General features: G+C 39.8%; 1 protein-coding gene across 1 annotated transcript in view; it reads right to left on the minus strand.

The window, feature by feature from the left end:
* Positions 1-616: 616 nt before the first annotated feature.
* The window catches only part of Tox (thymocyte selection associated high mobility group box), a 308938-nt gene continuing 295101 nt past the window's right edge, over positions 617-14453 (minus strand). The window contains exons 8-10 of the mRNA XM_059253831.1: positions 8390-8776; positions 2325-2476; positions 617-1991 (exon numbers count right to left, since the gene is read on the minus strand). Of these exons, the coding sequence (XP_059109814.1) occupies positions 1955-1991; positions 2325-2476; positions 8390-8776 (576 nt within the window). The 3' untranslated portion in view covers positions 617-1954. The remainder of the gene's footprint in view (positions 1992-2324; positions 2477-8389; positions 8777-14453) is intronic.

A 14453-nucleotide genomic window follows, 5' to 3' on the forward strand; every position in this document is an offset into this window, starting at 1 on the left:
GAGTTCTTATACAATATCAAGACAGGAAAATTCGAGCTCTCAGCCCCAGTCATTTTAATGATAACATTGGATCTGCATTATTTATTAGTTATTACATGCTGAGTGATTCAATGTTGTACAATGCTTGAAAATCATTCCAAAGCAAGCAAGCCTTTTGTCTTTTTGAATTCTGACTGGATTACATAATGTATTTGTATTTAAATCGCTGAAGTTATTTCATACATTCCACCAAACAGCCATTCCCTTGATTCCCAACCAGATTGATTTACGGGATACAATCCCCCTGGAAGGGAGACATTGGTTCACCCTCCCTTTTGTTGTCAAAGCTATGCAAACCCCTCTTAGCAAATCTCGAGTAGGGACCTAGGGTGTGTGGAAAGGAAGGGCGTGGAGGCCTGAGAAATAGCAGGACTCTCAACTTCTAGCAACTGCTTCCAGTTCTGGCTGCTTTTCCGATTTCTTTGGCTGTCTGGTTACTTACCTTTCATTTCTAGGCTGATTCTAAAGACTATGCCTTCTTTTGATCTCTTCCTGAGCCCTTGGTCAATTCTTAAATTGTTTTCTGGATGCCGTGAGAAGCATGTGGCTTGAGGAATTTTTGGTGACTCAACTTGAATTTCTTTTTTTTTTTAATGGGGAAAGCATGTTTTGGAATTGAGAAGTGAGAAACAACTCATTTTAAGAAGAGGGTGTACTGGCATTTGTTTAGGCATGGAGTATGTGAGACTTTTGGGGCGTTTTTCTGTTGTATTGTACAAGGAAAGAAGGTTGCTAATTAAAATTGTATTTCATTTATGTCAACAAAAGATATGCAGAAATACAGATTCATTACTCTAATTTGCTACTAAATGAAAAGCAGATTTGGTTTTATTCATGTCACTGTAAGAACTAAATAATAAGTATTCACACCAAGCATGGGTTTTTTTTTTTTTGCCAGCAAAAATTAAAACAGCAATGAAACCTCTTTCAAATACTAACAAATTACTTACAAACACCTATATTTATTATTTCATAAATAGGCGCAACAAGTTCCATAAAAAAAGATTAAATACAGACACGGTATGAGGGAACAATAATACAGAGCCATAAAGATGATCGTTCAGCGCTTTCCAACCTGGTTCTGCAGCTAAGATGCCGGGTGAGCATTTGGCAGCTTTACACATAAAAGGACTTAGATAGATGACATTTACTAACGTTACACAAAAGTGATACAAAAAAGGATTTTTTCTTTCTTTCTTTTTTTTTTTTTTTTTTGCAATACAAAATAAATGTGTTTGAGCTTCCCTCCTCCACACTAGGTTCTTCTTGTCTGATCAATAAGACAAAGCCAATTTGTTTTTTAAATTAAAATCATTTGGGAATATTTTTTCAAGTATTTTGAAAATATAGAACTATTAGTTGTTTTTAAAAATGAAGTAAAAATATGAATGTTTGCCAATTTAACCCCTCTGTGAAATAAACAAACTGGGGTAAGCCAGTTTCAAGTTACAATGTAGCTACAAAAACATTCACATTTTATACTCTAGGAGAGTGTAACATAGATGCTATTTACAAACTTGCTATGACTGCTACATCAAGCCATTTAAAAAGTCTTTAGTAGTTTCATATAAACACCCATTATGAAAACCAATGAAAACCCAGGACCATTACCCCAGACATCTACCGTTGCTAAGGCAGTTACTAGAGCGCAGTACTTCACAGCAAAACCAACAGAAATCAGAACGGTCCATACTTCCTTCAGGGAAGAGGAACAATGTCCATAAAAGATTAAAAAAATAATAACGAAGCATGACTATTTCTTCCAGAGTGGGTGACCCACAAGCTCACATGGTCCTAAGTGCTTAGCAACTTGTATTTTCTAATAAAATGAAGAATTGCCTTGAGCGCACAAAGCAATCCATGATGAAAAGACTTCCCTGAATTCCTCAGTGGAAATGAGACGTGCTGAGATTTTTCAGGTGAGGTACAGTGCTTTGTCCCTCTGCATGCCCCTGTGTGGAGAGAAAACATTGTTACAAGAAAATCAGAACTGCGGTGGTGGGTGGGTGGGGGCGGGAATGGGGGCGGGAGTGGTGAGGGTCATATTATTTGTTCTAACTGGGGGGCGGGGGGTAAGACCGGCGCGGGGGAGGCGCACAGGTAGTTGACCTAAGTCCACAGCAAAGAGAAACGTGAAGGCATTTGTTCTTGGAAAGCTAGAAGATGGCTCCACACGTTTTTGGACCTTATTTTCCTCAAGCCTTCCTGGCCGTGGAAGCCTTGCCCATGCTGAGGCTCATGCTATGACACCCTCCACCACCAGGTGGCGATGGCTGGCTGCTTACCCACTACTGCAGTAGTCGTTATTCCAGTCCACCGGCTGTGGGGGAGGGTTTCTGCACCCAGAACGCACATACTCCATCGCTTGGGTGACAACTTGTGCGGCTGTAGATGTAGGGTTGATAATAGTCTGATAGTCGGGTTGAAGAGTAAATCCCTGAGGGGAAAGCAAATCCACACTTGAGAAACGCAGTGCCTTTTAAAAGAAAGCAAGGACATAGTTACCCATGCCTGCAAACTTCTGCAGGAACCCCTGGGAGCACCCCTCTCCCCCCGACCTAAAGTAGAAAAGAAGCACCCACCACCTCATTATTCTTACCTTTCCTTCGTTTAACCACGTGTCAAAATCCTTTCATTATACCCTTGGGCAGATAAATTGAGTTGGGAAACAATTTAAAATATAGAATAGCCAACTCAATCCAAGCAAAGGAAGAATGACCTTAAGCCCCTCACGGTTGATGTTTTCTATCAACCTAAAGACACATTAATAGTTAATCCCCAGAATAAGCAGCAGTCTTCCTGAAGGATCCGGGCAGCAGGTGGCTGAGTGTTTTATTAGACTACACCTATTCACATATTGTTCTCAAAACCCCTGTCTGCATTCAGTCACAACGGGGCCATCTGCTTCTTCTTTTATTTGTGTTTCTCTATCGGCTGAAAATTTCAACCAAAGCTTTTTTTTTCATATCGGTTGTTGGACTAATACAGGGAAAGAGATGGAAAACAACTTGCCATTGGAAAACACAGGGAATACAACATGTAGAGACAGCAAGCGTTTTTAATTGAAAAGTCTCTTAGCTGGCAAACAATATTCAGATTTCCGGAGGATTTTTTTTAACGCACTAGTATGGTGAAGTGTTGACTTTTAATGCCAGTAAAGCTATTAAAAATGCAAGGACAGACTCTGTGAAGGATATAGCTGTATCTGGTAAACAAAAAGCATTATACACAATTTATTTTTGGCTTATCTGGTGAATTGAGGAGCAGCATAAGCAGGCTTTGCTGGAAGTGACCACAGAAAGCAACTTAATTAGTCTCATAGTTGTCTTTGCAGCAGATTCCAGCCATGGTTTTTAATAACCCAAGAAATCAAGATTATAAATGCATGGTGCTCTGTTTACTTGCAAGCAGCTTTGGAGCGAAATGCTGTTGATGACTCTCCTTACACTTAGCGTGGGGGTGAGAGGGTGGATTTTTAACTAAAGGTATTTCCTCAGATTTTTACTCATGTGTGGTTGGTCCCTCACATAGTGATTTGAAGACCACATCTCAGATCAATTTGTCTTAACCTTCTGGTTGGCTTTAAGGGGTCCATTGATTTGCTGTGCCAATGATAAAGACTGCCGACCCATGGCCATGTCTACCCTCATGAAACTGTGGTGAGAGAAGGGATTCAGGATGATGAGAAACAAGTCACCAACAAGCCCAGAGTTTAGTCTTACTGGTTGTTGCTCCAATGCAGATTTAAAGCAATGGATTTCCTAAGTAACAACTGCCTTGTAGGAAGCATTTCGGAATAGAGACTCCTCAGGCTGAAAGCATCTTCCTGGGGGAGGGCAGTTTCACCTTTCTTTAGGTCTTCCTGGATTTCTAACATGGAAGGAGTCTCCCTGACCTCAGTGAAATACCTTCACTCCTCTGGTCCTGTCCTGCTGCCTACCTTCTCTGTTTCTTTCCCTGGTGTCCTGTGATGCTAGGTGGAGAGCAGGAAAAGGTTCTGAGAAACCCTGTATTGGTTTCTTTCCCAATTGAACCCATCTCCAGGGTACCTGGGGGACACTGTGATCAGTGTTTGCAGTGTTTACTGGGTCATCCCAGGGCCGAGCCTACAAGAGTGGCTCAATAAGTCATGTTTTTCAAGAAATACAGATTATTTGATGCTACTGTAAGAAAGTAAAAAATGAGCATGTAAATGTCAAGGCTTATTTGTCCTTTTCACTTGAAGTTCTCCATTGGAGTTTCCACACAATTGACAAAATGTAAAAGCAAACAAGGATCAAAATAAAAAGTAACTGGAAATATCCCAAGTTAGTTGAAGGTCGGACACATGGAAGAGCAATACACACAGTGGAAATAGATCCACAGGCTAAGTCAGAATGTAAGGAAAACATTTCTAAATCACTAGCTTAACATAAAGCCACATGTTATGTACAAAGGTCCAAGATGGAGAATTATGCTACCTTCAAAATCCACATTTAAATAAATCACTTCTGCCCAAACAACTAAGGACCAAGAAAAATACAGGTATAGACCAAAGTAACAGTATTTAACATTATTTTACTTTCAAGATAGAAACGGAAACATTCCTCAGAACACTGTATAAGGAGATGCTGAGGTCAACCCTTGAGCTAAGTACACTTCTGTTATAGATGTAAATAGGAAACAACAATGATGATATAAATTTTTTGAAAAATGTTTGCTTAGCAGTCTAATTAAACGAGACTGAATATTTTGCATTTTAATGCTCAGGAGAAAAATCACCAACTGTTTTGTAGCATGCCTGGAATTTTAAATTTCATTTTCTGGTGCCAGATTGAAATAAAAATAGGAAACATGATAAAGATTAATTTGATGTCAGAAGGGACATTTGCTCTTTAATTAGATTCCTGTAGCCCTCACAGTTTTGTTTTGCTACATAGCAAGTCTGAGAAAGCCTGTAGCACCACCAAGCAGTGATCCTCATAGTCACACTTACCGCAAACTAATTTCATTTCCTGCCTGTCTGGAGAGGTATTTTCAACAGGCATCAATGTTTTGTCTTTATGACTGATTTATTCATCAATCTCAATGTGATTTAAAAAAAAAACCCTTAAATTACACCCAAATCCTACAGCAGCTGTTTATTACACAAGGAAATTGAAAATCTGTCTGTGATACCTTACAAAGATTTTTTCTTAAGGTTATAAAGGAAAGTGACAGATATTAATGATTTTTTTCTCTTGACCTCATTCCACAATAAAAGTGCACTGAGAGACAGAAAGAAAACTGAGACAAAAAAAGTAGGACCATGGACTCAGTGTATAAGATATTCTTAAGAAAATAATGGAACTATCATTGCTGGTACACTAACAGTTATTTTTTTTTCTTTTGTTGTGCTTGTTGGAAACATTCATTTTCCAAGGGATGGTAAAGTGTCTAGAGTAATACTGAAATGTTAGACCATCTTTAAAAACTACAGTAGCTATCAGCGTTCTTTTCTCTCTTTCTTTTTTTGGTACTTAGGTAGGAATATGGTAAGCACACAAGGAAACAAACGGCTTCAGGTTGAAGGTGGATTGGATGATGAACTCGGCAGGTCGACTTGAATCTACAGGCTAAAATCTCACTCATGCCATGAATAGCGGACGCAGCAAACTGTTGAGAGTGTACTGCATCACATCGATTGGTGCCAACTTCTCCATCTTGACTTTAGGATGGCCAACTGGCAGTCCCTCTAATCTGCAGACTCCTTGCTCTGTTAACCTGCCCACAATGCAGATAGAGTCCCCATCTTTTTCATCTCCTGGGACCTATTTTTCTGGTTACTAGTCTTTGCTGGAATGTCCTCACACCCTTCCTACCTCACCCCCCACCAACAGTGTTTAAATGTTGCCTTTTCTTTGCATCTGTGGTCTCTGAAGCCTTTGTGTGGGCTGTGGAGTGCTCTCTGCCATTCCTCCATGAGCTGTATCTTCCTGTATCTTTGCCATTGGATTTCGACTTACTGTCTTGTTACCATCACTTCTCATGCTCCAACTCCAGGAAGCACGAGCCTCTTTCCCTGGATTCCCAGATCACTTAAGTTAAGAGTACAGGCCATGCCTGGCACATGTTAGGATTCGTTTAAATTATTTTTTATCATAGTAAATTTTTTAACTTCCCACTACAGCCAAATCTACAATTTCTCCAAAAAGTATAGCATACTAATCATTTAAATTATTAGAGGTTTATTATTCCACAATTATTTTATTAACTGCTTATACATTCAAGGTACTGTTGAGAGTGATTTTAGTAATGCCATCTTTGTAGCTGTTTTTTCTTCATTGTGAATTCCGGCCATTATCTTTTATTATGAGCTCTAACTCCAGATACTTTTTGAGATACACTAATGAAGCTGACATGTAGATCGATAAATACCTCATTCAAAACATATTTAGAATCTGTATAGTGAGATAAATCTCGATGTTTTACAAGTAGCCCTTTAATTCTCAAATAGCAGAAAACTATTCATGATGGCCATTACCTTATCCAAGGTGTCAACATAAGGGAGAGAAAGCTATTCCTGAGTAGATAAATTAGGAAAGGGTCTCCTTTATGGATAGGTCTGTGTCTTTCCCAGCAGGACTCTTTCCCTTACGAAGAAGTAGATGAACTACAGCATGGTGATCAGCACATGTGCCTGGAGCCCACAGCACCTGCAAGGTGGTGTCAATCCATCCACACTGCTTATTCTTCAAGCAGATACCATTGACTCACTAAAATACAAAGGCATTCAGTACTGTTCATTTCCTTGTGAGTAGTGTGAGATGCACAGGGTTCTACCCTTCTCATTCTATCCCGTGGACATCTCTTGGTCATAAATGCATTTAGAGACAGGGCCAGAGGTTGGAAATTGTTACCACTGTGGTCTTCCTTCCAAGTGACTCAGCTTCGGCAACAGGTTGTTTTGTGGTGTGTAGGTAAGAAAGTTAGCTACTCATATATTTGGTTTTGGAGCCAAGAAAGACAGTGAGATGATGAATTCCTTTATGTTTTATAAAAGATTTGACTTTACAAGTATCTAAGATTGAAAAGCCCTCTAAACTTTTAGAAGGCACAGGCTTTCTGAAACAAATCTGTTAATAATCTACAAGAAAGTGTGGGGCTGAGAAGCAGTCACTGAACATTCAGAACGATGCTTCAGAGTTCTGGTCCGATCTGGATTTGAACTCCATCTCCCAGCTTGTGAGTTCAGTACTCTTACATGCCAAGCCTCAGTTTCCTTACCCACCAAATGAATACCAACACTAAGAGTTTTCTGAAAATGTAAGTGCCAGGTACTGGGTTTGCTGTAGTCAGCTTTCAGAAACCTGTCTGTAATAAGCATAATAAAATACATTTTAGACTTCCTAGACATGGCTCGTATTTCTGCCTCCCTATCCTTACTCTTCCTAGGGTAAACATGCATTCTGTGTACAAACAAGACATGAATTTTGCAGAAGACTGTGCTTATGGGTTTATTCAAAGCTCTAGGAAAAGCATAATTGAGTGGTAAAGATGGGGTTAATTTGGCTATGACTGGTAGTTTTTGTCTATTTTCTAAAGGAAGCTTTCAGGGTTTTTGAATATTTTATGTTCCATTGAGTTTATAGATGCTCCAAATTCTCAAATCATGAAAGAGCATTAAAATCTAAAAAAAAAAATCTGAAAAGAAAATTTGATTTCAAATAAAAACTAAGCAAGATTAGTCAGATACCTCTCCTGTTTTCTTATTTACACACACACACACACACACACACACACACACACACACACACACACCCATTTGCAATGGTAGGGATTAAACCCAGGGCCTGTCACATGATGGCAAAATACTCCTCTCATCCCAGGCTCCTCATATGCATTTCAAAATGAAGTTCCAGTTACTATTTGGTTCTTAGTGTTTTTAGGGCTCTACTAAATTTGGTATTGAAACTGATTTCATTTATACCAATTATTGAAGTCAAGGGTCATCCCAGTCAAGAAAGCCTCATTTCCTAATGACATTAAAAGCAATTACAGACTCTGTTTCAAAACAAGATCCATGATACACATGGCATCTTAGCACATGTTATCACTAAAGAGACTGAAACCAGAAACAAGGGGGCTACCAGCAAAGGAACACCAAGTTGATATATCTTGGGAAAAAAAGCAGTGATTCAAAGGGAAATGCTATCAATGCCTGGGATGGTGACTCTGACAATTCGCCACTTGTAATTTACACTTTCCAGAAGTAAGTCTGTCAAATGCCTGCAGTTCTCTCTCCATTTCAATAGAATAATCAGCCTTCTCTCCTTTGCATGATAGACAGTCGCCCTCCAGAGGTACACAGAACCTAAGTGTAGAGACTTACTTGCTGCATGGTGGGCGAATGTAAGGCAGACTGGACCTGCATGGGAAGCTGGCTCCCAAGTGGCTGCTGCATGGCAAGCGGCTGATGCTGCTGCATGCTGAGATGCTGGTGAAGAGGTGGGCTGATCTGGAGGGGCGGTGGTGGGGACACAGCCATGTTGGCTATGGAGACAGTCACTGGCATTTGGTTATTCGGCTTGGGTGCTATGTTTCTGGGGAGGCTTGGGTGTATGGCGGTGAGGTGAGGATTCATTCCTGGTTGTTGGTGATAGTGAGAGCTTAGGTACAGAGCTGAGTGGGCCTGGCTGGGCCCATGGAACACTGACGGCTTGGAGCTGACCAGCTGGGGTGGCTGAGATGTCTTCACATCAACAGGATCACTGTAGCTCTGCAAAGGGAACAAGGAGAGCAGCATTAGGAGACAGGTCTCTGAGCACGGTGCTCTCCCAGGATGTCTGTGAATTTTCTCACGGACTTTCATGAGAATCAACATCCATGACTATTCCTGTGTCTCTTATCTAAGGATTCTTCCATCGTTATTTTTAACATAACTTATACAACACCGACTTTCTAACTCCTTTATGAAATCTAAAGCATACTGTAATGACATTTCATTCCTTTGCCTTTGCCTAAATGCTCTGCTCTGACTGACTATTTTGGTCATCCAAAGACAGATAAAAAGATGCAGGAGGACACCATTATCACCTTACGTTATCTCACTTTCAAAGTCATTCAGTTCAGCTCTCCCACTGATTATATGCTTGATTTCTTCTCTTTGTGTTCTCACAGAGCCTTGGCCCTAGATATTTCCACAAAGAAAACAAAGCTGGCTGATAGCAGTGGCTACAGAAGAGGTCTAAAATACCTTCCAAAAGTCATGGAAAATCATACTAATATGTCCTCAAAGGAACCACAGAACTTACCTTGATTTTTTTTAAAAGGAGATGGTGATAAATTGTTCCCACTAATGAAGTGGATAAAAATAATCTCTCTTTGATAATTTAGACACCATCATAAATTAATATAATCTTGCCCTAATTTTTCCACACCTAATAACCTTTTAATTGACTTAAAAACCAGACGTTTCAGTGGAAGCTGAAAGGAATCAAAGATTAACCCTGTGGGATTACCTCCTGGGGAAGAACTAGCTCTTCATTTTCTGAGAGAAGAGATGGATGGAAGAAGTGCAGAATGGGAATCCAACAGGAAGGGAAAGGGTCGATTGTGTTTCCAGAGAAGAAGGCCACCCTTGCCAAACCAGTCTTGGGAACTCACATACACTTTTCCTTTGTGACCTTGATGTGGTGCCTCTTTGGTTCACAAGTCAGCTTCATGCTTAAGCTCTCCCCATCACCAACAGCCAGGGACGAATCCTTGTTCAGCAATGCAGGGACCATGTGTCCATGAGGGCCTTGATGTCCCTCCTGCTCAGACAATGCTACCCTCTAATCCATAGCCCATACTATCTATGGGAGTCAACTGAAGCTTCATTATCTTAGGCCATTCTGAAGCACTGTGAGCAGCATAATTCAGGCACTCCCAGGCATGCAGGAAAAGTAAATGACTCACAGCAAGCATGATGCTCATGTGTGTGCTGATTCCATGCCCTTGCCTATTTGTGGTTGGTGATTCTCAATAACACATATACAGTCTTATAGGAGGGCTGTATATGACCCCTTTGAAAATATGACAAATATGTGAAGATGTCATGATGAAATAAGGAAACAGATTATTACTGTGACCCACAACAGGGCAAAATGCAGAGACTGTCCTTGTTGAGTGCCCAGCCCTGATAGCTACATCTGCAGCACAATACCTATACAGAAGGCTCAGGAAACATCACAGAAGAGGGGGTGGAAAGACGGTAAGGGAAGAGGACCAGGATGTCTGATTAAAAATAGTGACTTCTAGACACAAGACAGATGCTGAAACCACAAAAGCTCAACAGTATGGCTGCCTAAAAGTGACCTCCACAATTACAACATTAATTAATGTGCTAACATCAATGGATGTGTGAAAATGTCTTGATGAAATAAGGAAAAAAGCTATTATAGAGATCTACAACAGGTCAAAATGCAGAGAATGTCGACTTGGAGGGATTCAATCCAGACAGCTTTATTATCATAAGCCAGTATTCTGTACTGTGACACACACACACACACACACACACACACACACACACACACACACACTAAAACATGAGAATCTGGGACTCAGGGAGGCTAAATTTTCTATACAGAGTTTATAGAAAGGTATACCCAAGGAGTCCTAACCACCTCCCACCCCCAAGGGCATTTTCATTAGTAGAATTGGAATAGAAGTTTGTATTCCCTGTATTCTATAGAAATTTCAACATGCCAAAAAGTGTTCAGCAAGAATTTGTAAAAGGGACTGCAGACAGAAAGTGTTTATGAAATGTAGCTCCTAAGGGTGCTTCCAATGAAAGAAAACTTTGAATTAGACTGTTTTGCTTCTGCTTTTAAATTTTTGTATAAAACAGTTAATGATGCAAAGCAAAGTTCAAAGGGTTAACTGAATTTTTAACACAGAATTTTAGAAAGCTATATATTCATCATACACTTATATATCCACACATACACATATCCACACACACACAAACCTACTGAACGCTTTTTGTGTTGCTCATATGCACATGTGTTTAGGGCTGGCCACTTGGGATTGGTTAACCTATCAGGTGGCTTGTCCCTGGAGAATTGGGATTCTCCCTTTCTCAGCTCTCTTAGCATCCATTGAATGCCTATAGCTTTCCATTTAGCCTTGCGAAATCTCCCCATCTATGGTGACAAGTTAACTAATGTAATTGTACAGGTCTCTTTTAGGCAGCCATACTGTTAAGTTTTTGTAGTTACAGCATCTGTGTTGTGTCTAGAAGGCACTATCTCGAATCAGCTGTCCTGGTCCTCTTCCCTTACCATCTTTCCACCCCCTTTTCGGTGATGTTTCCTGAGCCTTGTGTATAGGGATTGTGCTGCAGATGTAGTAATCAGGGCTGGGCACTCCATAGGGTCATTTTCTGCATTTTGCCTTGTTGTGGATCACTGTAATTGCCTCTGTCAGCTTCAAAACAGTTTCTTTACCCACTTAGCTGTGGGTAAAAGCATTTAAAATACAGTTTGAAACAATACTGGTTTAGGAAAAGCAGTCATAGCTTTTCCTCTAGGGTCTGTGGCCTTCCTAGATACAGGTTGTTGGCTATGTTTACAGTACCGGGGATGAACTGCCCCTATTGATCAAGCCTTAAATCCAATTAGACAGTTGCTGGTTCCCTCCAATGCATATGTGCCATTATCGCAGCACTAGGGATATCTTGTCAGGCTGGTTATGGTTTGTAAGTGTGGATCTGAACAGAGAGTTCTCAAAAGAAGAAGTAAAAATGGCAGAAATATCTTTAAAATGTGCTCAGCATCCTTAACAATCAGGGAAAGGCAATTTTTTAAAAACAGCTTTGAGACTTCATCTTATGCCAGTCAGAATGGCTAAGATCAAGAAAACAGCTGACAACAAATGCTAGTGAAGATGTGGGGGAAAGAAAACCCTCATTCACTGTTGGTGGGATTGCAAACTGGTGCAGCCATTGTCTAGATTAATATGGAGAATTCTTAAAAAGCTAAAAATAGACCAAATGACCCAGCTCTACCAATCTTTAGCATATTCCCAAAGGACTTGGCATCCTATTCCATAGATACATGCTCAGCCATTTTAATTCCCATTCTCTTCATGATCACTGGGAAATGGAAACAGCTTAAATGTCCTTCAATTGATGAATGAATAATATAAATGTGGTACATATGCACTATGGAATACTATTCAGCTAAAAAAATGAAATCATGAAATTTTCAGGTAAATGGATGGAATTGGAAAATATTATGTGAAGTGAGGTAACCCATACTCAGAAAGATAAACACTGCATGCGTGTTCTCTATTTGTGGTTCCTAGCACTGGAGTCTTAGGTTTGGGTACATGACCAAATTGACCATGGAGGCTAAGGAAGCAGAGGTACCATGGAGATGAGGGAGAAAAGGAGTTCTAGAGAGGAAAAAACGTACAAAAATATTATTTTATAAGCTTACTTAAAATGCATATATATATATGTATATATATATATATATATATATATAGTGTGTGTGTGTGTGTGTGTGTGTGTGTGTGTGTGTAGTTTAAAGGGAGTTATGCCACATGAGGACATAATGTTCTCTCTCTGAGCCATAGATTATGTAACAGAAGCTCCAGAACCAGGTATAGAAACCCTCTCTTTGAGTTGTTAGTCAGAGGAGTCCAAGAGATTCCCCCAAAGAATAAAGGCTCCTGTCATTGCCCTCTGTTGCCTCCTAGAACTTGAAAATAAGACTCCCATTGCTCAAGACAACATATATTTGGGACATACGATTTAGAGGAATTGATCTAGAACTTTCTGGAGGTAACTCCCTATGGAGGAGCTTCTAAGTATGGGAGGGTTTGGAGTTGGGGATTTAGTTCAGTGGTAGAGCGCTTGCCTAGCAAGCGCAAAGCCCTGGGTTCGGTCCTCAGCTCCGACAAAAAAAAAAAAAAAAAAAAAAAAAAAAAAAAGTATGGGAGGGTTCTTTTCCTTATGGATAATTAAGCACAAAACATTATCAGCCATTTGTCATTTATGTTCTTCACAATAAAGAATGTAAAGACCAGCTTGTATCTTAAATCTACTTTGGAATACTAGGAATATTTACTCACCAGGGCTATTGTTTTCTCAAACTAAGTAGATTTCTGAAAACAATTTGGAGAACACTTGAAATGCAATTTTTGACACAGAGGGAGAACATTAGGAAGCTACATGTTGCTGTTATTGTTGTTATTCTTTCCTTACTTCATAAGCAGTTGAATTTCACATAGTAAGTAACATGTTGGGTCATTTCTGTATCCACCACAGACATTCAAATATGAACTCTCTTACTAAAATACTGTTGGACCATTCTTATATCTACCACAGACACTCAAGTATGAGTTCTCTTACTAAATTGTCTTTTTACTAAGATGTTATTGATGAACAAAGAGATCTTTTCGATGGTGGGGACCTGCTTCTCTATGATTCATGCAGCTACAATAGCTTAAAGAACACACATTTGCTGAATGAATGCATGACTGGCTGTTCTTGGGCAGTGCCCTTCTCAGGTGCTGCTGTCCTTGCTGAGATCTCTAACCTAGACATATCCTCCTGTTTCCCAGACTATAGAAGGACCTCAGGCTTGAAAATACTGCCTTATGTCTAATTGCTTTGCTGTGTTTGCTTTTTTACTTTTAGCATGAACTATATTCTGCCTGAGAGAGAAGGCATGCCAGTTCTTCATGCTGTCCTTTGTTCAGACACACCACTCTTTTACTTAATTGTTGATTATTAAACAAATAAATACAACTTGCTCAGTCCATATAATCTTACGTGTATGTGTGTCTTCAGGGCTGACAATTGGGTATTGGATAAACAATAGGTGTGTTGTTCCCTGGGGAACAATTTCTCCTGCACTCCTTGGTTGCCTATAGTTCTTTGTCTGGGGTATAGGCTTGTGAGTTTTCCCCTTCCACATTGGCATGTCTGTTGGAGTCATCCTTATTCAGGTTATGTTTGGGCAGCCATGGGTCCTGACAGGGATGCTTGTAATGTCCTATCCAGCTGTGGAGAATTTTTGTCTTTATGCAAAGATTAACCATTTATAGATGGGGAAAAGCCAAATTTCAGCTCCAATTTCAACCAATTATTAATTAGACCAGTATAACTGCCATCTATTAATTATAGAGTGACTTGTCTTAGAGATAGGTAGAATAAATTCATTTTAAATAGCAAACAGTCATGAATTCATAATCTCACTAAATAGAAATATGATTAAACCATATATTTAGTATTCCTTCACTGTTCTTCCAATCAAAATGCAAAAGCAATCCAACCATTCTGAAAATCAGATGCGCACATATAAGGTCTCCATACCTGCCAATTAGAAGTCAGAATTACCCTCTCACGTGTTCAGTACTTAAGTTTGTTTCTACCTTCAACCTTTTCCTCATTTTTCAGTGTCTCA

Source organism: Peromyscus eremicus, chromosome 2 (genome assembly GCF_949786415.1).
Source record: "Peromyscus eremicus chromosome 2, PerEre_H2_v1, whole genome shotgun sequence".
Taxonomy (NCBI): Eukaryota; Metazoa; Chordata; class Mammalia; order Rodentia; family Cricetidae; genus Peromyscus; species Peromyscus eremicus.